Source organism: Pogonomyrmex barbatus, unplaced genomic scaffold (assembly GCF_055798465.1).
Source record: "Pogonomyrmex barbatus isolate J1 unplaced genomic scaffold, ASM5579846v1 scaffold3, whole genome shotgun sequence".
NCBI classification, from domain to species: Eukaryota; Metazoa; Arthropoda; class Insecta; order Hymenoptera; family Formicidae; genus Pogonomyrmex; species Pogonomyrmex barbatus.
The window spans coordinates 21,711,294-21,736,505 of NW_028297127.1; the positions used below are offsets into that span (position 1 = coordinate 21,711,294).

At 38.1% G+C, this 25,212-nt stretch overlaps 3 protein-coding genes and 3 non-coding genes across 13 annotated transcripts; 3 read left to right on the forward strand and 3 right to left on the reverse strand.

The window, feature by feature from the left end:
- Positions 1 to 127: 127 nt before the first annotated feature.
- Positions 128 to 8,006, reverse strand: LOC105429998 (uncharacterized). Of its 2 annotated transcripts, XM_089078992.1 has the most exons (5): positions 7,874 to 8,006; positions 7,641 to 7,762; positions 2,348 to 2,544; positions 1,852 to 2,060; positions 128 to 863 (listed from the first exon to the last, which is right to left on the reverse strand). In XM_089078992.1, exons 3-5 carry the CDS (start codon positions 2,486 to 2,488, stop codon positions 128 to 130), a joined length of 1,086 nt encoding a protein of 361 aa, XP_088935118.1. In that variant the 5' UTR covers positions 2,489 to 2,544; positions 7,641 to 7,762; positions 7,874 to 8,006. The 2 variants fall into 2 exon arrangements, with proteins under 2 accessions (XP_088935118.1, XP_088935120.1); XM_089078994.1 differs by lacking the exons at positions 7,641 to 7,762; positions 7,874 to 8,006 and having other exon boundaries at positions 1,852 to 2,088; positions 2,348 to 2,443.
- A 534-nt stretch (positions 8,007 to 8,540) lies between these two features.
- On the forward strand, positions 8,541 to 12,547 carry LOC105433543 (uncharacterized). 2 transcript variants are annotated; one of them, XM_089079646.1, is made up of 5 exons: positions 8,541 to 9,184; positions 10,954 to 11,181; positions 11,483 to 11,661; positions 11,991 to 12,235; positions 12,380 to 12,547. In XM_089079646.1, exons 1-4 carry the CDS (start codon positions 9,076 to 9,078, stop codon positions 12,192 to 12,194), a joined length of 720 nt encoding a protein of 239 aa, XP_088935772.1. In that variant the 5' UTR covers positions 8,541 to 9,075; the 3' UTR covers positions 12,195 to 12,235; positions 12,380 to 12,547. The 2 variants fall into 2 exon arrangements, with proteins under 2 accessions (XP_088935772.1, XP_088935771.1); XM_089079645.1 differs by having other exon boundaries at positions 11,991 to 12,547.
- On the forward strand, positions 9,655 to 9,726 carry TRNAH-GUG (transfer RNA histidin (anticodon GUG)). The gene has a single exon. It is a non-coding gene; the product is annotated as a tRNA-His (tRNA).
- On the reverse strand, positions 10,735 to 10,807 carry TRNAR-CCU (transfer RNA arginine (anticodon CCU)). Its single transcript has one exon. It is a non-coding gene; the product is annotated as a tRNA-Arg (tRNA).
- On the forward strand, positions 11,300 to 11,372 carry TRNAM-CAU (transfer RNA methionine (anticodon CAU)). The gene has a single exon. It is a non-coding gene; the product is annotated as a tRNA-Met (tRNA).
- Positions 12,548 to 13,152: 605 nt separating the features above from the next.
- LOC105433514 (uncharacterized) lies at positions 13,153 to 24,735 on the reverse strand. Of its 6 annotated transcripts, none has more exons than XM_025219943.2 (18): positions 24,162 to 24,732; positions 23,031 to 23,227; positions 22,778 to 22,951; positions 22,551 to 22,687; positions 22,288 to 22,469; positions 22,081 to 22,208; positions 21,858 to 21,977; positions 21,477 to 21,773; positions 21,302 to 21,398; positions 21,145 to 21,220; positions 20,803 to 21,069; positions 20,545 to 20,715; positions 20,256 to 20,411; positions 20,038 to 20,174; positions 19,625 to 19,966; positions 17,830 to 19,525; positions 16,827 to 17,666; positions 13,153 to 14,303 (listed from the first exon to the last, which is right to left on the reverse strand). In XM_025219943.2, the coding sequence occupies exons 1-18, from the start codon at positions 24,480 to 24,482 to the stop codon at positions 14,059 to 14,061; spliced, it is 5,583 nt and encodes a 1,860-aa protein (XP_025075728.2). In that variant the 5' UTR covers positions 24,483 to 24,732; the 3' UTR covers positions 13,153 to 14,058. The 6 variants fall into 6 exon arrangements, with proteins under 6 accessions (XP_025075728.2, XP_011647175.2, XP_011647174.2 ...); XM_011648873.3 differs by having other exon boundaries at positions 17,818 to 19,525; positions 19,625 to 19,963; positions 24,162 to 24,731; XM_011648872.3 differs by having other exon boundaries at positions 17,818 to 19,525; positions 24,162 to 24,729.
- Between the last annotated feature and the right edge of the window lie 477 nt (positions 24,736 to 25,212).

Here is a 25,212-nt window from a genome sequence, read left to right on the forward strand (position 1 = left end):
TTATTGTCAAACCGACGACATAAAACAAGCAAAGAAATTGGTATGAAAGATTGTTGATCCATATTGAAATTTTTTCTCAATCTCTTAAAATTATGTTCTATGTAGTTCTGAATTTTTCTAATTTGCATTATCGCCCTCTTCGCCCTCGTCGTTCGCACTCTTGACGACAACGACGTATCCATCTTTTTAGCTCTCGTTCGCGTGCCGCAGTTTTGCGAGAATGTCTTAATTCTCTATACGCGCTATCCTCCGTGCCTTCATCCTCTTCATCCTCCTCTTCTTCCTCTTTTTCGTCTTCTTCATCTTTCACCCTCTCTTCTTCGTCTTCTTCATTCCTTTGATCTTCCTCCCCATCAACGCGACGACGTCCATTCCTGATGACCCGAACGCGATCGGTAGGTCGTATTCTCGGATGCTCTTCCTGAATCACATCGCAAGTGCAGTGAACATCCCCTTCCGTCTCATCGCCGTTCTCATCCGCGCGTTGCGGCTCTCTTCGGTCCTCCACTCGTGCTTTCTTCGCATTTCTGGCCAACACCGGCAGAGGCCTTCTCAAGAATCCTCTGGAAGGTCCGGGAATTGCTTCCGCGGTCATTGGTACTTTTTGGATATCAAACTTCCTTTTGCGTCGATCTGCGTTACCATTTTCTTCGTCTGGTTGAATACTGGTCGAATGAAAAATCGGTTCCGCTGTCAAATCCTCAGGACCATCGATATCATTTCTCTGATCATTAACTCTTCTTCGTCTTCTTGATGCATCATCTGCAACACGACCTCTGCAATTCGGGGAACAGCCGTTTCGCTTCGAGCTAACAACGGGACTAATCAAGTGGTATTCGTTGCCCAGTAATTCCATGACGAATCTGTCAGAAAATTATCGAAGGATAATTGTTGTTAACTTGTTGCAGAGAGTGGAAAGTTTTTTTTAATAGAAGACTAGATAAGAAGAAAGAAACTCCAAGATACGACAAAGAACGCATCAATGAGTGAATGAATTATACTTAAAACTAAGAAAGCGCGTTATTGATTAGGATTCCAAGGAAAAGGAGAGACAAAAAGACTACTTGTTTAGTTTAACAATAAAATTGTTAAAGCGGTGTAACTCTTGCATTATTCTATGCTGTAGATTCGCGGATGCAAGTGAAGTCTATCGGTTTTCTATCACGATTCTAAGATCATATCTCTCGAGTATTAGTTTGAAACAATTTTGTATGTTATATCGCATGGTACGAGCTTGCTGTACGTAATTAGCACCGAAATATCGGTCGATAGATGCATAGCCTGGAAACAAGATAAGTCGCGCAATAGTGGAGCGGTTGCCTTGAAACGAAGCGCGATCGTGGCTTCATACAGAAAGAAGGGAAAGAAAAAGAAAAGGAGGAAAAGAGATATCGCTGTTTATTAAGCGCTTTAGGGTAGCAATCTCTCCAACGCTAAAATATTCTGTACGTTACTTCTAAAAAACAGTTAATAAAGGTTTTATTGAAGTATCTAAAAATTTAGCCAGCTACAAAGAGATCTGAAAATGATTATATTGGACCATAATACTGCAATAATAATAATAATAATAATAATAATAATAATACTGTAAAAGTTTTTTATACTCCATTAACTTGAGCAACTCCTGCATAATTATTTCAATGGCACAACAAAAATAATTTTCAGATTTCTACCTAATCAAATTTTTCAGCAAAAATATTTTTTTGTAATAACAATATATATCATGTATACGTCCTAATTCGATATAAAATAATAAAAGGAAAGAATTTTGAAAGGAGGATTTTGATTGAGAATCCGTCGTGCGTTTTCATGCGTTTTCTCCGGTTGTCTCCGACGAAGCCGGGAACTAACCCTTGAGAACAGACCTGTCTCAGCGCGGTCCGCACCTGAGCGTAAAGATCGCCGTCGTAGCGATAATGCGACCGGATGTAATCGGCAATTTCCTCGGCGGTGGATGTGGACGGTTGGTCCACGTCGCGCTGCAACGAGCGCATCGCCTCCATCACGCGCAGCGAGAACCTCGACGAGTTCTCCACGCCGCATCTGCATTGCTGGGGTGCCTGTAGCGAGAGGAATTGTCTTTCTTATCTGAAAAATTTCTTTCGTTGTAATCGAACGCAATAGACTGTCGACGTTTAATGGGGATTCAGTTTCAAAAGTCAAAAAATAGCGATAGCATGATGATATTTTACTGATACAAAGAAAATTAATAAAGATTTAGCATATTTTGTAATGTTTTATATATAGATAAAGCTGTTGATCTCTGATGACATAAATGCTTTAGAGAAGATTTAATTTAATAAAAAAAGTGATTGATAAATAAAGGTATCTTGAGTGCATAGCTTACTTCTTTAGACGTATCATATAATTCTTCACAACCACCTGGACAGGCTCGTGTCGCATCGAAATCGTTTTCCTGATCCTCATCGAGAATTTCGTCGACTATCGCATTGACCTTTTTTTCCATACATCTAGTATTCTTCATCATTGATTTAATCCATTCGAAAGGTTAACATCAAATGTCATCGAGACACGCGTACATGTCTGAAAATTGTTTTAGATGAACAATTCGAATACTTCCTGAAGTATTTAATTTCGGCAGCGTTTTAAAGCTTAAAAAAAAGAATCTTCCATACGATTGTAATGTATCATTAAAACTTGTTAAATGTGATATACAATGTAATGCATAACAAAAATTATATATTTAATATACACGAAAAGAACAATTTTTCTAAAGATTTAGCCAGACACTACAAAATCTTTAGGTAAGATATTTATAAGCACGATAATAATATCGCAAAAATATTTTGTAAAATTGATTTGATGGTCCAAAAAATTATCAGATCTACATCTGACCAAATTTTTAGAGATAAGTTAAATCATTTTTTATATGCTACTTGGATCCTTGGAGATTGGTGCGAATTAAAACCAACGATCCCGATGTTAATCACGAAGGATTTCAATAAAACAACACGTGTTGTCCCACGTGAAGACTCGCGATCCCGGTATTGATTCGCAATTAAAATAACGTCACGGGGTTGCTACGAAGGTGCTACGGTCAAGGGGCGTAAATAGATGTATAGAGGAGAAAAAAGTAGGAGGTGCGATCGACTCGGCGTGAGTGTCCAGGACGAGTGCATACGTGAAATATTAATAACAGCGGACAGTCGGCGGACGTGACTGCGACTGTACACGGAAGTGCTTTTACATCGTCGGTATATACCTCGACTTCCTCAACCAGAGACCAAACGCTCACGCTGTGAACTGACGATATAAAATTACCGCTCTGCGAACGCGCGATATAGATGGATAGGACGCACCAACGCGATAAATCCGATAATAATAAAATTACACACGTCGTCACTGTTTTTCCATAACGTCGCAATATTTGCGAAATCGTCTATCTCGCGATTTCCTGGTGAAAGATCAAGATTTTATCCCTGCCCGGTCGATTCGCGTCGATGTCGGCGTTGCTATCCGGAGGTCTCTTCTTCGTGGAGAAACGGAAAAAAAGAAGGGTAGAAGTTTGATAAAGTCAAATTTTCGCTATAACACTTCATTACCTTCATAACTCAATGCTGTTATAATATAAAAAAATTGTTGCGCGATTAAACAAAAATAATTTAGAAGAAAACAATTTTCTGTTTCCAATTTGTCTGTAGATTAGCTTTCCCATCTCTTCTGCGGTTACTGATTCAAATTTGAAAAATACGAATTATATAAAAATATAAAAATATAAATTATACATATTTAATAATATTTCGCGGGGAAATTATATCCTTTGAAAAAAGAGCTCGTAAAATAAAGGTAAGATTACGCGAGTGCGGTGCAATCGCAGAAGAGATTCGTAGAGACTCGTAATGAATCGAGTTCGGGCAGGCATCACGTTCTACTTTTTCCTCGCTGGTTTGGCCGACCGGGAGACGATACGGCGACGGTGGTGTGAGCGATTCCGTTTGTTGTTTCGCGCCGTTTCCGATAAGAACGACGTGGCCGGGCCCGCCAAGAATTACCTGGACGCGGGAGGATAAGAATACCGGTGCCGGCGCGGTAAGCCGCAATTTGCCGACGGCCTGGGAACCGAAGGGCTGTAGATGGTCTGGCGTGCTCCAACGGGGGCAAATAGTCTAAATGATTAAGCCCCCCCAGTGCCCCTCTTGGGCAAACGTAGCTTGAAGCACGTCGTTCGTTTAAGAAAAACCGGCGAATTCTCTTTCACCCTCGCCGCTCGACTCTTCGCGGCCGCGATCTATCGATCCATTTAATTACACCGCATTCGCTTTCATCTAATATAATTATTCTTCTTTCAAGAATACAAGAATTATTCAAAACAGTAGCGAGGTACATCTGTCCTATTCTATTTAAACTTCGAGCTCGACGAGTCGTTCGTTTCCCTCGATCGTAGTAGGCAACACGTGACAGGTAACACGTCGCGGGCATTGAAGTCTATCCGCGCGAATCCTCTCAATGCCGATGTATTGGTTGAAATTGCGACTAATAAAATTAGTTTTTTTCTTTATAAAATGAGAGAGAGAGAGAGAGAGAGAGAGAGAGAGAGAGAGAGAGAGACATCATAATATTTTTTGTATCATAATTACTCTTGATTTTGTTGATTCTTGTTTTATAATCTTGATTGCTTAAATAGGTACCTACATGTGAGCTTCAGAAATTTTCGTCTACTTGATATTTCAGAGATTAAAAACACTAAATTATAAAGGAATTAAATAAATAGTGTCGTATCGTACCTCTACTTTGGATGGGTTTTTCCACTAAAACATCGCTAATTAGTTAAGCCCTGATAACGATTTTGCGGTTCTGAGTGGGCGCGGAGCGAGCGCGAGATTATAAATACCCGCAAAAGTAAGAAAAGTTTAATCAGGACTCGGAGAAAGGGGAGGGGAGGGAGGACCAAAGAGGGAAAGAAGGAGGAAGGGGAGTCGTGACGACTTGATGAGATAACTTTGCCCAAGTTGTGAAACAACGGGCGTCACGATACGTGACTTCGTGCGAGGGTGAAAGGAGAATCCGTGCCCTCTCCCCCCCCCCCTCCCCCCGTAGGTGTGGGGGGACGCCGGCGGAATGAGACTAAGGGGATAGACACGCGACCACCTTGGATACCGGCCTGTATCCTGTTCCTGAGGTGTACGACGACGATCGTACGGCGTGTACGCTGCGTGAGAGGTGGCTTCCTTCCGTTTCGTGCGAGCGAAACGGAGCGCATTTTTGCGTGCGAAAATGCCTGTAAACTCTTCAGCACCGCCGACAACAGTCCACGTGATAGTTCCGTAAAATTTGGACAATATTATCGCGAGCGTTCTAACAACTACAAATATGAATAGAGAAACATTAAAATAAATAGAACGCGCATTTTTACAAGATTATATAAGAACGTATTCAGAATATGAGCCATGGTCTTTGAAAATGTAATATCAATTCTTAGGAAGAATGCGCATACTTGAGTGCGCGACGATCTACGAGAAATGCTATTCTACGTGCATAGAAGATAATATGTCTATACGCGTATGTCGCAAGCCTCCAAGGAACGTCGATTAGACCGATTACTGTCCGGGGTCGTCAGGGGTGGGTTCGGGGGTGCGTTCGCCAGTTCGCCGGCTCATCACGTGACGTGATGTCACGTTACTTGATGGTCGCCGACAGGTGTTTGAGTTCGCACGACCAGGTCCGATCGCGAGCAAAGACTAAGCGGCGGAAGCGCGGCCCGTTATCAGCGCAAATCCAGCCACAGTTAATGATAACGAGCAGACGGCGACAAGAAGCGTGCTTGTAACGTTAATGTTCTCGATCGATCTTCCTCAACAAGAATTAAATTTTTGAAAAAAAAAAAAGGAAAAAATAGACTTTTATAAGATTAAAAAATAGACTTTATATTCATCTTTGATAAAGCTTGAAATGGTCAGGTGTCTAAAGAAAGAACGACCGAAGGATCTCACGGCAGATTTCCTGAAAAAGAAGAATCTAGATTCCACAAAATGGATGAAATAAACAAATAAAGTAAATGAAAGATTTTGCCCTCCGGGTGGAAGTACGTAAACGGTATTACTCGAAGGTGCGTTTAATTTCTCTCGCAGCGCGCGCGCTGAACTCGCAGAAGAGGGACATACGATTATTTTGAAGGCGCCTCTAATTGCGGCGCCGTGGGATCACGACCACGTGGCCCCGATATCCTTCCTCGCCCTTCCACCCCATATGTCCATCCGAGGCTCGTCGCTCCCTTCTGCAGTAAATTAGATATTACGATACTAAATGACGTTATTTAACCCGCCCGTGCGTGCCCTGCCGGGAGTTGAATTTATGTGGGCCTACGACATTGTTCCGCGAACGGCACGCAGGTGTACAACAGTCGCTCGTCATCCTCGCGATCCTCATCGTGACGATGAGGTACAGTTAGTACAGTGTCAGTTTAAAAGAACGACCGGTCCTCCGGTTGAGCACGGATGAAGAAGTGTGATCTAAACGAGAAGGAAAATTTCAAATAGATCCGAAAAGAACATCTTGGAGTGTCCCTTGCACTCCTTTTGTGACGTCTCTCAAGCCCGGCACGCATCGGGCTGAATAATGCAATCGAGCGATATATAACGCACATGGAAACGATCGCGAAGGTCAAAGGACGTGGAACACAATCGCGAAGCAAAGGTAATCGATCTCTTGACCGTTAATCGCGGGCTAGAGGATAATTACAGGACGGGCGAGCTGCAACATTAATGAGAACGAGAGAGGGAGGGTGATGGAGAACGTGCCGGGGGAGGGAAGGCGATCTAGTATAGCACGCGCCGCCAGCTAATTTACTTCATAATAATTACCGGCGGCGCATTAAACATTCGTACGTAGGTAACGTGAAAGTGTCAGGTGCTGACTGTCCCAGAGGCAACATTAGAAGGCAACGTTAGCTACGTACAACGGGCTAACGTAGGTCTATCGCGAGGAGGCCGCGCGTGTATAAACGTTTATAACGTATAACGCGCCTCTCCGCCTCGCATGTGCAAGACTCGCACCTGCATCGCCCACCCCGAGGTCTCCCAAAAGGAAGAAGGAGGGAAGAAGATCGTAATTTCTCTGAAAATAGAGCGGCCGAAGAATCGCGTTAAAGCAGCTCGCTCGTCCGTGCGAAAGTTTCCTGAATTTCCGTACCGATTCGATCAAACTTGCCGGCAGCGCCAAGTTCGGCCTCGCGCGATCTCTCAGAATTTTTCCTCATATTTCCCAACTTACTTCCGACTTACTTTTTTTATTTCAAGAAAGAGGATCCTTTTCTCTTAATAAACTGTCAGAGTTAAACTAAAGAATTAATCGATTAATAAGCTTTTGTCATTTTTAGAACTTCAAGATTACTGTCAATTAAATGTATGCATATAATATTCCTTCTTTTTTTCTCTTTCTTCCTGTTCCTATCTTCATTTTATTACTACCGTCCACTTTTTTCTCTCTTTTTAAAAAATTTATATATATATATATATATATATATATATATACTAGAACTACTAGATAAATTTTTCCTTCTATTTTTATATTAAATGCGATGAAGTGTGCGTACGACGAGAAATAAATGAGAAATAAGTGACTTCAAAAATTATGCATGTCATAAGAATTACAGATCGAGGTCGTATAAGATGTATACGTACGATAAGCACTCAGCAATCAGTCATCACGGAACCACGACGTGTACCATCGAGCGATGAACCACGCGAATCGCAGATAATACAGGCATAATGATTGGAAGATCAGAATCTCTGATCTCGGTTACCTGAAATTGCGGTGTTGGTCGTTATTCTTTCGCGACGATGAATATTTTATATTGCGCTTTAGCGTCATTACGGGCTAAATTTGTAATCCATATAGAATCTATTTAGAATACCATTTTACATTCGCAGTAAATCGAACTTGTGGACTCGATTACCCCGAGAAAAGGAAATGTCTGTCTTCCGCGTACACGATACGCGAAATAATTTATAACTTACATTAGCAATTTATATAAAATAAAAAAAAATATTATTATTTATGTGTAGAATTTATTTTGACGCACTATATACTTGAATCGAGATTTTAGATTGTGAACTCGATCGATTCTGAACGCTTCGCGACGTTCTCTCGGAAGCGACGACGCGACAGCGAAATAAATAGTAACGCATTAATATCCATTAATATCGAGGAGGACGAGAGCGTGTTATATAGAGCTCTTGTCGCGGATTATTTACGCGCGTTTGTTTCGCACATCGTCGACGATATTCACGTGACCTATTATATGCCGCGGATTGCAGATTGATCTCGCGATACAGGCAATGAAACGGCGAAGGGTTGAAAGAAGGTAACGCGCCACGCAGGGAAAAGGAGGGTGGTGGCATACCGCGATTGGTCGGAGTGGCCCGCGCTCGCGTTGCCCCTCGACCAATGACTGACGATCGATTAATGCGCATGCGCTCGGAGGCGGAGTGCTCAGTCGCCCCTGACGAATCGAGTAGCTCTTATGTGTATTGGATGCCCGCGATGCTGCAACACGTGACGTGACGTGACGTGACGCGTATCGCACTTGATAAGGTGAACATTCAGTGGTCAAGGCGGACTACTAGTTTGATCGCCGCAAGAAGTTGAGTTCTCGTGAAAAAACTTGAATCTAAGCGAAGTCGTGATCCTTCGAAAGACTTCGATTGCAATTTTTAATTATTATTTTAATTAATGCGATGAATGTAAGTCATGAACATACGCGGAAGAATATGAGCAAAAAGTTTCAAATCCTGTCGACAAGATTTATTATTCAACTAGCCTGACTTATGCGAAACTCCTGAATGAATAGTGAGAAAAAATCAAATTGTAATGCGTGTCGTCATCGGAGAGATTCTACGTCAACGAGGAATCTGTCAACGATGCGATTGCCGGCGATCGCGACAAGCAATGCCCGAAACTGCTCTCAAGGTTCGATCGACCATCCACTTGTGTACATGTGTTTTAAATAGTTCATAATTAATTACCACTCGATAATTAAGCGCTCGTTGTTCGGGAATCGAAGAGATGCGTAGAAACCACATTGACCACGCGCATTGAGAGATACTTTGTTGAGAAATGAGTTCTCATTCTCATGCGAGGACGTTATGCACTGGAAATTCAGTCTCTGGCGCATTCTCGGCGCTGCATCTTCTGCGGAGTTACAGCCTCTTCGCCCCGAACTCAGGTGCGTAAAGCGTACACGTGAAATGTTCTCGGTGGAGAAAGAAAACGATTCAAAAATTGCCATATGTTCTTCCTCATCCTCTAATTGTCCTTAAACTTTCGAAAATTAAATCCTTTTGTGATTCTTTTGTCATATTGTACCATTTAAAAAATTGTTTTGAAGTATAACGTGCGGTTATTTTCTTTTTTATTCGATATTTTTGAGACATTCTGCGTAATTAAAACGTTATCTTTAATCGCGTACAAATGTCTTTTACGTTATTTTATTTTTTGTTATAAACTTTATAGAAAAGTTTTGCGAATTTGAAAAATTTTGTTTTATAACAATATTTTACACGAGATTGAGAGATATTTTTAAAAAAGAAACTTTATTTATCGCTTATCAACCTGCGGTTATGCATAAATGAGCAAGTTGACCGATATCTAGATTGAAGATTAATTATTTTTAATCCTCTCGCAGTTTCTCCAGTAGCCGTGATCGTCTAGTGGTTAGGACCCTACGTTGTGGCCGTAGTAACCCAGGTTCGAATCCTGGTCACGGCAATGTGAAAACATTGTCACGGTGGAGGTTTTTTTTATACAAATTTTATTTTTCGCATTTATTTATTAATTTATTTAGGATTATTAAAATAATTATTAAAATAATATATTTTAACAAAGATGTATAAAAAAAATGAAATTTCAGCAATTTCTTAGAATGGTAAATGCAAGACTGAAACAAATCGAGAAATTTATTAGAAGTAGTTATTATTATTTTTTTTAATTTCAAATATTTGTTATAGATCCCGTATGATTTGTACTACAAATTGCAAAAGTAATTTTATTTGCCATTTACGTATCCATATTACAAAAGATATCGCGACAACCGTGAATCGTTTGCCTCGTCAAGTCTGATTTTTGCGAGCACGTTTTCTCATTACGAACGGCTGTCTTATTCGTGGCATCGTCATTATATTGACGTTTTGTTTCCTAAAATTGTAACTACTTCAAGCAGTTAACGTCCGAACGAATTTTACGACTTGGTTGTAACGACTGTGCGCAATTCGCGCAGACGCTAACGTGTGTACAATTTCGCACGAACCACGACGAGTCATTGCATTATCATCACGACACACATTTCGGACTCTGATATTTCATCGTTAATAGCATGCACATAGCTGTGGTGTCACGGTGTATATAGCCGGGCGAAGTAAAAGTTTCAGCTCCGCTTTGGTGAAATATCCAAGTGTCAAATAAATCTTGCATCGATCAAGCGAGCGAACAAGCTGCATTTCACATGCAGCTAATTAATCGTGGAGAAAAAAGAGGGAGAGAGAAGTAAATATTTGTTGCTGCTTATTACCTATATAAGATCTAATTATATAATCCAAGTACAAAAAATCCTTAAGATAAAATATTAGCAAAATGTTAGATAAAGAAAATGATATGTATAGTGTTTATTATTGTATATGATAAAATTTACTCTAAACATAGAAATATTTCGATCTTAATTTTTTTTAGTAAATGTTAGAATATAAAAGAATAAAAAAAAAAAAGAAAATAAAATAAATGTACCCCTGGTGGGACTCGAACCAACAATCCCCGGTTTAGGAGACCGATGCCTTATCCATTAGGCCACAGGGGCGGTCGGTGACAGTATGTCTAAATTATATAAATCTGTCCATCTAACTGTTTAATTCTTTTTTTTATTTTATAATACAATATAGACAAAATGTAATAACACCCATCTCGTTTGAATTAAATTAATAAAATAATCTATTTTATTAGCAGATTTGTGTAGGTATGAGGCGTATCCATCTCGAGATTACAACTTCGTCGAGCCAGATATTTTGTCGAATTCCGTAGCGACGGATTCCCCATCCTCACCGTTAACATCTTCTTCCTTGTCAACAACGTTTTCACTTCCGGGGACACTGCTACAGCCACCCTTTTTAGCGGCAATGCCACCCTTGATGCAATCTTTGAGCGTGCCTCAACCATTCTCAACTTCCCCCACGGGTAATTTTTAATCTTCGCTTTAACATTCGATTCTTTCTTTAAATAATTTTAAAATTTATTGAACATTTGCACGGAAATATTCAATACTTATTCTGTGATTAAGAAGATACTGTCAACTGCCTCGGTAGCGCAGTAGGCAGCGCGTAAGTCTCATAATCTTAAGGTCGTGAGTTCGATCCTCACCCGGGGCAGAATTTTTTTTTCTTTTTTTTTCTTTTATTTATCGTGAAAGTCATACCTGTACATGTCATTAACACATGCATAATAATAATAATGTATATATTTTCATCGATTGAAACAGGTGCTACGAGCCGTCACTTCGTCACTACAAATGGCATAAACGCTCTTCACAGAAGACCCAGAAGTGAAAAGAAACCGATTCCGGATGATCAGAAAGACGAGAAATATTATGAGAGACGTAAACGGAATAACCAGGCAGCGAAAAAATCGCGAGATGCCCGCAAAATTAGGGAAGATCACGTAAGATCAACATACATCTTAGAATGACCAATCAACTTAATCGACGATCGATGTGTAGCACGGTATTCCGTTATGGAGATTATTAATTCCTCGAATTATTAATTTCAAAGTTATAACATTCCCAATTATTAAATTTTGCTTATTAAATGAATTCGTTTGAATAAAAGATTAGATTTCTTTATATCCACTTTTATCAACGTTTAATTTATTTTTAGTTCTTTAATTCTTAGAAAAAGTATAAAAAGTAACCAATACAGATTAATTTGATCATTGATTAAATCAATGTAGATTAATTTGATATAATGAAGAAAATTTACCTTTTTACGTAGATTGCTCTGAGGGCGACAATGCTGGAGCACGAGAACGCAATTCTAAAGGCACAGATAGTCACCCTTCGGGAGGAAGCGCAGTCGCTGCGACACATGTTGATCAAGCAACATATCCCAGCGATACAATCGATTGAACGATCATTATCATCGATGACACCTGTGACGCTCTCTCCTCCGCACACGACCGCGAATTTAGATTGTTAATTCCTTAAAGTTTTTTCGAAGAATATGCGAAACGTTTATGTGTATGTACGAAAAACTAACAATAAGATTTAAACAGACACATAGTGACAGACGCGCGTGAAAATGATCTTTATTCGCGACAATCGAAATTCCGATTTCGATCTTTGATTCAAAAAGTTAAATTGTCGTATTTTTCTGCGTTACAGAAAACAAGAGAAGAGCAATTCTGAACAAGAGAAGAGCGAAAAGATTAGAATAAAATCCTAAAAGACTTCGATGGAGAATTTATTTCTTGTTAGATTATATATCACCCATTTTAAATGTAATTACATATAACTCTGTTGCTTGAATGCTAATAAAAAGAGATGATTCAAGATATGTAAACAGAAAACTGATGTGACCTTTATGCGAAATTGTCCCGAAAATTATTCGATCGACATTTTATGAAAGCAATTAACATAGCACACATTTAAAAAATGTACATGCGAGACATCTAGTGGCATACTGAATTAAATTCTTGAAGTAATCAACAATCAATATACGTTTAAAAAATTAAAAATTATATAAAAAGAAAAACCATATAAAAAAATGTTAACATCTCGTACTCGAAATAAAAAAAAAGTATTCACATTTTCGAAATAAGAAGATAGAAAATCTGGGTAAAAAAATTTAGATAAAGATTTTTGACGCGCGTGCATTTTTATAAAGTTTTTTTTTTTTTCAAAAAGTGTGATTTAATTACAATATATTCTGATCAATTTTAATTCAACTTTGTTCTGAATAAACTTTCGTTCTTTCTGAAGAAAATTTACTGATGTAATAAACAATAATGTAAATCACGGCAATGATCTATGTGTACATTTTATGTATGTAAGATACGTACACACACTCACATATATTCTCTATTGATTCCAATGTGAGAACAAAGTTTATATACATAAAAAAAAAAATAATAGATTATCGCTCCATACGCCCAGTCTTGTACCGTATAAAAAGTACTTTAATTACAATACAATAAGAAACATTGCGACGTACATTTGTTGCATTATGTATATATATAAACCTTCTCGGCGTGCGTTCTACGCTAATATAAACTACTTAATAATACGGATACAGACTACTCCTACAAGGAGAATGTAAATACAGAGACACATAGAGATGATATATGTATATAGACGCTCTAAGAAACGCGTAACTACTTTAAAGGAAAGAAAGAAAGGAAAGGAAGGGAGGAGAACAATGTGTCTATTCGCCTATCATCACACATGTATGTGTATGCATTTGTGTCGGACATAAGGGTCCCGACTTTCGCTGGTGCGAAACTTTGTGAAGCTGCAAGCATGCGTCTTCTGACATTGTCTTTTTAAACGACATTTTTCGTGTTCAATTTTACAATTGTACTTAATCCTAAAGTGTCGGCGAGATCGAGTCTTTTTTTTTTTTTTTTTACAAATGCCGTTGACCTTTCGTCCAAGAGACAACGCTTCGAAACACGTTTCTCGCACGAGAAATTCCTCGTCCCGTCGCGAAGGAAACTTACATACTCTAATTAAACTTAGCGATATACATATACAGTGACACCGTCCGATCGTCACACAATCATTCCGTCATCGCTCGGAGTGTCATCCTCCATTTTTTTCTCTCTTCTTCTAACATATAAATATTCATCTACGAAGGCATTACATACTTGTCTTTCTGTAAAAACCCGGAATCAACAACAACGATGATGACGACGACGACGACGACGATGATGATGACGACGATAATGTCGACAAAGACACGAATCGTTCGCAATGCGATCGTGTCCGCGCGTCGAAACATTGAAAATGGCAGTAATCGCATGTAGTAACGCAGTAATAATGATTATTCAAATCATTATACAAAATTAATTGGCCGCTATTACAGCGGTTGCCGCCGCCGCCGCTGCCGATGACGACGTCGATGATGACGACGACGAGGACGATGATGATTTCTTCTTCAGCACGATGTCCTTGATATTGAGCTTGACCTTCTCCTTATGTAGCGGCGGTATCGATTCCTGGCAGAACCGTTTGAAGGCCTCCAGCTCGCGCTCATCATCGTCCATCTCCTCATCGTTATCGAGGTCTATATCTTTGGGCGTGAATACCTCTGTAAAAGACACGCTCTGAATACTGGGATACACCCGACAGCCGGCCTACCAGCGCGGCAATGAGTGAGAGAAAAAATCTGCTGTGCATTACTTCTCTTTCTCTACTGTGTGGGTATGGGTAGAAGTAAGTGGAAAAGATAAGAAAAAGGAGGACGAGAAAACAAGCGAACGTGTTTAACATTTCGGACATTCGAACAATGTTCGAGACACCTATTCGCAGAGCGATACAAAACGAGTGAGACATCCGTATCGATGCATTGCAAATTTTTCTGAGTGTTACCTAGATGAACAACAGCTGCGATCTGTTATCATGATGCTTTATTAACAGCTGTTATTATGCAATGTCCTTTGCATATTTCTTAATATTCTCCATCAATTAATCAAATACTGTTCGAAAAAACGAAATTAAGAATCTTTTTTTTTTTTTAAAGAGCTGGGGACTCGTATATATCTTTTCTAAATTTATTGCGAGACAATGGAGTATAACAAGAGAAGAAAAAAAAGAAGAAAAAGAATAAAGAAAAAGCAATGAGCGTAACTACCCATACTCATGCAGCGTTTTGAAAAATGTTTATTTCAAAGGGGAAAAGAGATTATAACATTGAAAAAAGTAACTTACTCTTTTATTTAATGTCATCAGCAGATTAAAAAACATAATATCACATTTGTGTATTGCCTGCCACAATGGCCTCTATTATTGTCATAGTCAATGTAAATCTAATCAGATAATTTGTCTATTCCTTTTCATTGCATCGATCGCATTTAAGATTAAAAACGATGCGACAAAAATATTAGATATGTATCGATATTTTAAATATAAATATAAATAATATATATATATATATATATATATATATATATATATATATATATATACACATATACACATATATATATATATATATAATTATTTATATTATATAATATATTTATATTATTATATTGCTTTTTATAAATTTAGAGATTAAAAATACTATGTACAATGTAATATGGCGATCTAAATTTCAAATTATAGAACAGAGAATGGAGAAGACAACTCGGTAAATTTGATCTTAGAAATCTGATAATTTTTTTTTAATATATATATATATATATATATATATATATATATAAATTCGGAATTAATTGCTTATATCGAAAATTACGTGTCGTTATTCTTAACAGACGATGCAACAGTTCAAAGCTATTTTAATAAATCGATAATCAAATTTTGAAATCAATTAATCTCCTTTTTCTCCTACAGGAAATTCTTATCGTGAAAAATAACATTTCAGCCAAGAATCGAATGCGAATCACACGCTTTGCAGGTAGATGTCTTATTCTTCTATAACTGAGGCATACTTATGCCTCATATTTCAAAATTTGATTCTCGATTAATTTATTAAAATAGCTTTGAACTGCTGCATCATAAATCCGTTAAAAATAACGGCATGTAGTCCGGGCTTGCTTGCATGTAGTTCGCAATATAAGCAATTAATTCCGAATTTATACATAAATTCAATAAAAGAAAAATTATTAGATCTCTTAAGATCGAGTAATTCTTTTCTATTCTTTGTTCTGTTATTTTATTATATACATATAAATATTATAAGTCATCTCACACGTATTCCGCTATATATATATATGTACATAAAAATTACAAAAAAAATGTGTAACTCAAAATCTATCTTTCAGATTATCTAACCTATTTTAACTAAAGAATTCAATATAACAAGAAATGTCCGATATTTTTAAAAATAGAGATATGCATAATTTCGATATATTCACCAATGAAATTATTTTTGATATTCAGTCTCTTGTTTAAAATAATCTTTCATTATATATTCTTTTCATCTTGTCATTTTTGCACTCGTTTCTTCTTTGCATATTCATTTTCGAAACGACACTGACTCGCGTTCTGCATACGTAAATAGAAAAAACAGAAAAAAAAAACAGAAATTGCAGGAACTTGCGCCTAAATCCAGAGATAATCTCTGTAGTTTCAACAAAATATCTCGACTAAAGAAGAAGTGTCAGGACAAGCCTCGCATGGAACAAATGTAAAAGGAACGAAGGAAATATAATGCTCATTATCCACTTGTCTCGAATGTGATTTCTTTAAGAAATTCACAAAGGTCAATTTTTGGGAGCGTCTTTCTCTCTTTTTCTTTCTCATATTCTCTATCTCCAAGAATATTTCATAAAATCTTTTGATATCGAATTTGATGCATCATTTTAATGAACTGCAGTGCCTTTTTTTGACGATACGAGATGAAAGGAAAATCGTCCTGCAATAAACCTATAAACGTTCAAGAGAAATACATATGGGTAGATTCCTTTGTAAAAAAAAAAAAAAAATATATATATATATATATAAAAGAAAATAAAAAAAGGAAAGAAATCAAGTCGTTGCGAGCGTGAGAAACAATCCGAGGAGAATGCGTGCCTGTGTGTTCGTGTAATATATAACGTATGTTAAAGAAAACAAACAAAATGAAAGAAGCAGATTTACATGTTAAAGTCTGATTATTGTTGTTTCTCACCAACGAGGTCCAAGTCATCTCCGCACTGTCCTGTGCCGCCTCCACGTTTTTTCTTTTTCTTGCTCTTGCCGCTACCGCTGCCACTGCCGCCGCTTCCGCCACTGCTATTTCCACCGCCATTACCGTTCGTCGTCGTTATCGAGGTAGCGTTTATTGCCGTTTCCTTTACCGCAGCGCATTTTGCTGATGTTTGCCGCGTGTCCTCCATACTTGCTTCGGATCTTACTTTTGTCAAGGTGACGCTAGTACCCTTGAGATTGATGCCGTTCTCCGGTATCGGTTGGCCGTTTGTCATTTGGCTGATTTGAATGTTAGCAAGCTCGGATAAGGACGAGGCGCAATCTGGCTGAGCGTTCAACCGGCTGCGCAATTCGGCCAAGCTCGATGAGATGACGCCGTTCGCGTGTTTCACGCTCAGCTGACCACAGTCGGTCGTCGTCGTCGTCGTCGTTCTGCTTACAAGTGACGATGGCGACGACGATAAATCACCCTTGACAATATAATCCGGCTTAGGCGGTGACGTCAGACCCGCATTGATCGCCTGCTGCAAAGCCGGACTTCGAATCGTCACCATGCCGTTCTCCGAAACTTTAATGATCGCAGCTTGCTGTGTCGGTGGCACTTTCATCGGCCCGAAAGATGGATTTCTGATCGTCACCATATTCGTACCGGGATTGTGCAATATTCTCGCCGGTTCGTCCACTACGTGGTCACTCGCGAATGTGGTATCGCTGTTTTGCACCGGCGATGCGACTGTCGTATTGTTTCCTGCATTTCCTGAATTCTTATTTTTCTTCTTTTTTTTCTTTCCAGTAGCAGTATTTTGAGACTGCGACGAATCTATGTGGAAAAAAGTGTTTGAGAAATCACTTATACAAATCATTGATAAGAAAAACATATGTAAATAGAAATATTGGCTAAGAAGACAAATAAAAGAAGACAAATACGCGACAATATTATATTATACATTATATTGTTAATCTCAACCTACCTTTCTCATTACCTTTCGGTAGCAGGTCTTGCTTGAGTTTGCCCGTGTCCACCACTATGACATTCCCACCTGCCTGTGGATTTGCGTAACTCGACTGAACGCCGCTCATCGGTGCGGCGATGATGGTAGTTTGTTTGGGCGGATTTACTGGTTTCGGCAAAGGGGCCGTTTTGATTGGAATCGGTTTCGGTGGCGCGTCAACCTTCGTGATCGTAATACCCGGTGGTAATTTGAGATTTTCGATGTTGATTTTGGAATTCGGTCCGATGTCTTTAAATTGACTGCTAAGCGATGGCGAACTAACTCGCTCGGAACACGTATTTTGGACTTCCGATGCACGTTGCTTACTTATGGTAGTTTGATTGATTTTATTTACATTACTAGTTTTTTGAGACTCGCTCTTATTCGACACGTTCTTATTGTTCGCATTGGTGTTATTTTTATTGCTCTTACTGGTGTTCGATTGTAGATTTTTATCTTGTTGTTGCTGTTGCTTCTTTACCTTCTTATTAGTCGTGGTTTCACCTATAATCTGATTCTGTTGCTGTTTCTGTGACACCGGCGTCGGAGGAGGGGTATTTGTTTTATTTTGCTTTTTGTTGGTCATGTTTTGTTGATTCTTACTCTTATTCATCGAGTTTTGTTGCTGCAACACATTTTCCTTGTTCTCTGTGTTTCTCTTATCTTTCTTTGATTTGGAATTTTTACCTTCATTGATACTTTGCTGCTGGACCTTCCTCTCGTCTACTTGCTTGCCATTTTTCGATTTCTCGTTGTTTGCTTGTTGTTTCATGTTCTTACCGTCACTAGCTTTAATCTGAGTTTGTTGCTTAGAATTATTTGATTGCTGTAACTTATTTCCTTGTTGTAAGGGATTACTGTTATTATTCGCTTTAACTTTCTTCTTTTTTCCATTATTACATTGATTTTGTTCTTGCTCCGATTTGTGAGAAGGTTCTTTAGTTTGTCCATTTACTAACGTAAATAGAACTTTATCCTCAGCCGGAGTCTGACCCTTCAGAGTAATCGTGACTGTAGGTTCAGCACTGTTCGAATTTATTTCTCTTCTAATAGTAACTATTTGCGGTTGAGATTCTGTGTGCGCTGCACTCTCAGTTTCCTTCGTTTTCGCTTCTTCCAATTTTTTCATTTCTTTCTTTAATTTTTTTCTCTCTTTTTTCGTCAATTTTTTATCAAGTAAATTGATGTCAGATAATTTATTTGCATTATTATTCGGACTATTTTTCGTAATATTAATACTTGCTGGTGGCTTGCTGCCTTTATTGCTATCAATTTTATCAGTTTTTCCATTATTCTTATTCCCTTGGCTAGAACTCGTATTTCGCACTTCGCATTTTTCCATACTATTAATACTTTTATTTTTCACATTTGAGTTTGCAGACATCGTCTTTGTCTTGTTACTCAAATTAGTAATACTATTGCTACCACAGTTATTATTACTATTGCTACAAACTTCTTGCTTGTCTTTTTTTCTATTATTAAACTGTTGTTTTATCGTAGGTAAAGATGCTGATGGTGATGTTGGCAAAATGGATACTTCTGGTAAATTACATTGAGGCAATAACCTTTGAGGTACAGGTTTTTGAGGATCGACAACAGTGATCGTCACTTCTGGTGTCTTTTTCTGTAATTCTATTAATTTTTGTCTTTCCGCTTCTTGCCTGTCCTTTTTTAACTTTTCTTCAAGCTATCAAAAAAATTAACGACATTAACATTATATAAAATTGAATACAATATGGAATATGTACATACGGGATAATACAGAATAATTTTTATTTAAACAAACCTTTCGTTGTTTCTGTCTTGCTTTCTTTTCGGCTTTTTTGTTGTCTTTCTTTCCGCTCTGATTACCTTCGATGAATTCCAACAACTCCTCTAGATCTCGCTGATCTCGTTGATTATACTGGACCGTGGACGGCGTCAGAATTGGAGTATTCGATCTGAGGATCGAGTTTGTCACGGTCTTGGATTCGGAGTTGGTATTAGAAATTGATGATTCCGACGGACTTTTTTGCGGACTGCATTCGGCTACCACAGTCTTGCACTTTTTCGCTTTCTTCTTCGTCAAAAGTTGTCGCAATCGTTCCCGCATTTCCTTATAATTTCGACTCACCGGCGCGACCGACTGCTAGAAATACATTTTCTTGTTAATCTTCGTTCTCTTCAAACAAACATTAATTTTTTTAAAGTTCAACTTACCATCCCATGACCGAAGACTTCACAGTAACAACAGTCGCAGTGTCTCACGTTAGCGTCTCTTTGAGCAGAGCTACTAGTTGAACACGAGTCCTCCTGACTACTCCCAGAATCTGAACAGTCTCCATCCCCTGAACTCACTGAAAAAAGATTAAAAAATAACGTAATGTACAAGTGATAAATATTATTTTAACGGGTATGCACAATATATGTTTACTAACAATCATTACACGACATTCTCTTGATATGTTCGACGTTGGCTTGCTTGTGGCACGCATGCGGTGTATGATTAAGCGGACGAAGTCTGGGGTGAGAACACGGACCTGTGTTTTTTGTTAGATCCGGTAGCGGTCCGTGGGCGTGCGAATGAGTATTACCTGTGTTCGCGTGAAGAAAAGACACACACGATCATGCGTACGATACAATAAACGTAACGTAGAGACGTAGAAAAGAGATTAACCGTCATGGTAACGAAGTACAACGTGAGAACAACTCACTATTTACACCTACCCTGATGCATGCTGTGAGTTTGCGTTGTAGAATGCCTCGTTTGAGTTTGGGCGGATTGCGTGGAACCGGTCTTTACGGCGGGTTTCTGACTCGATTCTGTATTAGCTTTCACGACAGAAGTCGGCGAAGTCGCTTTGGGACGACCGTTTGTTACAACCGTTTCGGGTATGGCTGTTTTTCAACATGTATCATTAAATGAATTTCAATTCGCTGATTAGGTTAATTAAGCAAAAATTATATTTAAAAAAAAAATCTTACATTTAGGCAAACAAGGACATATATCCCACTTGCGTCTTGAATTCAACAGACAAGGACAGGGTGGACTTTCCAGAATCTCCTTTTTCCTTTCCGCTATTTCCTGCGCGTGTTGATAAACACATAAACAAGGTTCTGATTCAGATATCTTCGAGTTGGTATATTTGTGCAAAGTATCACACATGCCCAAGTCTTTCTTCTTTTTCTCCTCGTTATTTGAATTAACTAATTTTTCCTTGAGTTGCATCATTGTACAACTTGTAGGTATTTCTAAAAATGCATTTATCTCTTCTTTATCTCTCTGAGACATGTCTCTTTTATTATTAATTTATCTTATTCACTTACCTGAAAATCCGTTACTAAGGGATGGAAAGGAGTTTGTCTCATCTTTTTCGACTGTTTCATCCTTACATTGCACATCCTACAAAAAAATAGGTTAACAATTGATATAAATTATTTGCAAGTTTTACAGAAAATATAATTATGACGATAAGAAATTTACCGTATGGTCTACTCCAGTGTCATTACACATATGACATTCGCATCCTTTTCCATTTTCTAACCCATTTTCCGTGTCGCCAGCGTCATCACTGTGACTCCTAAAATATCAGAATTATTAGTATATAAAGATAAATAAAGAGTAAAGTATATAATCTACAAAAATCTGCATGACATACCTGACCGATCTGATGGCATATTGCGCTAACTGACACGTCGCACGTGTGTAATCATAATTGGAATCGCCTTGATCAGCGGCATCTACTTCGGTAGCAGTCAATGCCCCAGCTATATCCGCTAATTTTTGATGCTGAGCTTTATTCCAATCATCTAACAATATTTGAACTATCTCTATGCTCGATGGCATAGTTATGGAATCTGAACTAAAGTCCAATACTGGACTTAACGGTGGACTATCGCTTCCTGATGTATGCGCAATAAGCGATGAAAATTGTCCGTGGATTTCTTGCATTTCACTAAAATATTTGATGCAATGTATTGAAAGAAAAATTATGGAAAAGAATTTTTTTCAAATTTTTATATCTGTATGTATATCTTACTTTCCAATATCAGGCGTTTTATTTAACATGCTACGCTCCATAAGTTTCCGCGTCGTCGTGAACAATTCCCAAGCATCTCTAATTTGTCTAAGTCTCGTCATACGAACAGCTTGTTCTGCACTAAAATCACACTTCGATTATACAATCCTATTTTTCAATCTTCTATTTCAATTCGGTTGAGTTGTACAAAAAACCGACATAAATTAAATGTTCTTCGACTTACTTATATTTATCCATCCATGGCTCTGTTTCAGGCCATAAATTACCAATTCTCGTCATCTCGTCATCAAAAGCTATATATCTATGGACAAGAGCTTGATATTTGGAGCCTTTTAATGGTAATTTTCTCAGCTACAAATGTGAACATGCATGCTTAGATTCGTCAAGTTGCAAACGATACCGATCATGTTTTCAGTAAAATATATTTTACCTGGCTAATAAACGTCGGTAAATTATTTTGCACTAAAGCATCATTATATACATAAATCTGATATAACTTTTTGATGAAACAGTCCCATGTTAAATTAAAATTGAGGCACTTTTTTAATGGTTTTACTAATTCAGAAATTAGTATCGCTGTCGACACGAGAGCATCATAATCATTTAGGAGACCTAAATTGTAAAAAACTCAGGTCACAATTTTATATTTATATTTACATATAACAAAAACATCTTATGAAGAATAGTACTAACCAGTGAGAAAAATTTCAGCTAAATTCACACTACGATCATGTAAAAGAGCGAACAAACGAATTTTTACTTCTATCACAAATTCTTGCGCCTGGCTAACTAATCTCATGAAAAGTTGATGAGAATCTCTTTTACATAATCTATAACAAAAGATTGTATCATATAATAGATTGTATCATTTAACAATAATGGTGTAAACAATATCCAAACTTTAAAAAGAAGTTTCTTACTGCATAACAGTGTTGTGCATGTTAGTAGTGAATCTGCCATGATGAGATTCTGGAGAATCAAATATATGAGCAGTTTCCAGAGCGACATTAAAATCAGTACGTATATACTGTCGCAGTTCTGTCCATAGGTTTTGAAAATTCATAGCCTTTTGTAACTCCTCTCTAAACATATCTCTACACATACACAAAACACTTTCAATTAACATCACATTCTTGTTCCTGTTTCTTCTACTTGAGCTTTTGCTGTCTTTACCGTTTAGCTTTGTAGTCTGCTGTATTATCACAGGAGCACGACTCTTTTCCAAGGCGTGATTGACTATCCATAGCAGCTGCAGAATACAATTTGGCGAACGCGTCAGTGCTTACCAGAGACGACTTGCGACGATCTTCGTCAGCTACTCTCGCGCCTCTAATAAATGCATCGATCACACGCTGATCGGTTGTCCCACACTATGAAAAAATATTTAATATCATAAATTTAATTATATAATAGAATTTGCAAGTAAAATAAAATACATATTTATCAATGAAAAAAATATAATAATATGTATTACATAAACCTTTAAAATTTTTTTATGAAATGAAATTAAAATGGTGTCTAATAATAAGCCTATTCTTTTGCTTTAAATAAAATCCTCTGTTTGTTTTGTTTTGTATTATAATTTTTCACAATGCTTTATTTGATTTTTCCATTTTTTAACAATTTGTCATTAAATATTTTGTCATAAAATTTACACAGGATACAGAAATACCATAATTCTTTAACATATATTATGAAATATATTACAAAATACAGATCGTGCAAAGAATTATTTAATTATCAAAGCTAATTATCAAAGCTTCTTCTATGTTTATATAAAAAAAAACTTCAATTATAATATTAAAGTTGTAGTAAAAATAGTTTATAAACAAAGAAATATCAGATTTTAATAGATATCACGTTCACAAAATAATTTAGAACTTTAAAGCTATAGCTTACTTCTGTTTCAATACTAACATCGATGCAACATGGTTCTACCAGGATAATAATTTCAGAATAATTGGTTTACAGGTAAAAAAAAACTAATCTAATACAAAAAAAGCATGGAGCTGGTGTATACAATAGACACATCTCGAATGATTCTTCTTCAAGGTGATAATATCAACAATAAGCATATATACATAACGTTAAAGTAGTGTATTAACAATTTTCAAAAAGAGGATAAAATCACAATTAAACTTATGATTAAAAACTTTCGCCTCGTTAACGACAACAGAATCTCTTCTCACAGAGAATTCATACTACACAGCAAGCGTCGGTTCTCTCTAATTATATAACTATTATTTTGTCGTAATTAAGCTGATCGACACATTCGACGGCGTAAAGTGGCTAAGGATGACATACCCCGGTAGGATCGTAGCCCGCGACCGCGGGGAACACGCGAGCGTCCCCGTTCCCGTGGTCGCTCGGCGCGTCCGTGTCCCGGCGCGTCCGCGCGAGATCGTTGCGGTTGCCGACGGCGACGGCGTCATCGTTGCTCCGTCGTTTCACCGCCGTCGCCGCGGGACCGTCGTCACCCATCATCGCTATGTTGTTTTCCCTAATGATAGTGGCTGCAGCGGTGGTAGTAGCGGTGATGATGGTGTTGGAGTTGATGGTGGTAGTAGTGGTGGTGGTGGTAGTGCTCTTCTCGCGTCGATCGTCCTCGCCGTGGCTGTCGCTCATGACAGCGCTGCTACGCCCGTCTGGGTGGCACGCGCGTCACGATGCACCGTCGGCACCAAGCCGTCGTACTCCAGACAACGAGCCACGGGATCGATGCGCAACTTGTATCACGGATTTTACCCGGAAATACCGCGTAAACACTGCAGGTCACACATTCGGACGCACTCGCAACCTCTTGTCAATATGGCGCCTCGCTTCGCGTGCGATCGTCCTGTCCGCGCACCGACCATGGATCTGACACGACAGCGCGACACGACGCGGCATGCTCTGGAAGCAGTAATTCTCGGTATCCGTGGCCTAATCGATAAGGCAGATCGCCGATAGCTCAACAGTCTACACTAAACTTTTTCGGTTTATCCTCATTCGGTTAAAGTAAATGGAAGAGTGTGAGAGGGAATTTTACGCATTTACATGAAGTATCTATTTCTCTTTAGAATATTTTAGAATTTTTCTTTAAAATTGAATCCAGTGCTTCATGTTCTTCGATGTGACAAGAGAACAAACGAGATGAGTCCATAATTAAAAATATACCTCATTGCTCTCAAGTTATTATTTCTTATGGGATTATTGCTCTTGAACGACGAGCGAATCGATCGATCGCGACACCGACTCCGTCTAGATTAATAGTTCTAGTCCGTATTCCAATCAGTACAAAAAAAATCTATAGTTTACGTTACATATACTATAGATTGTTAGTACTCAAGAAGATAGGACTGTTCTTTTCAGCTGA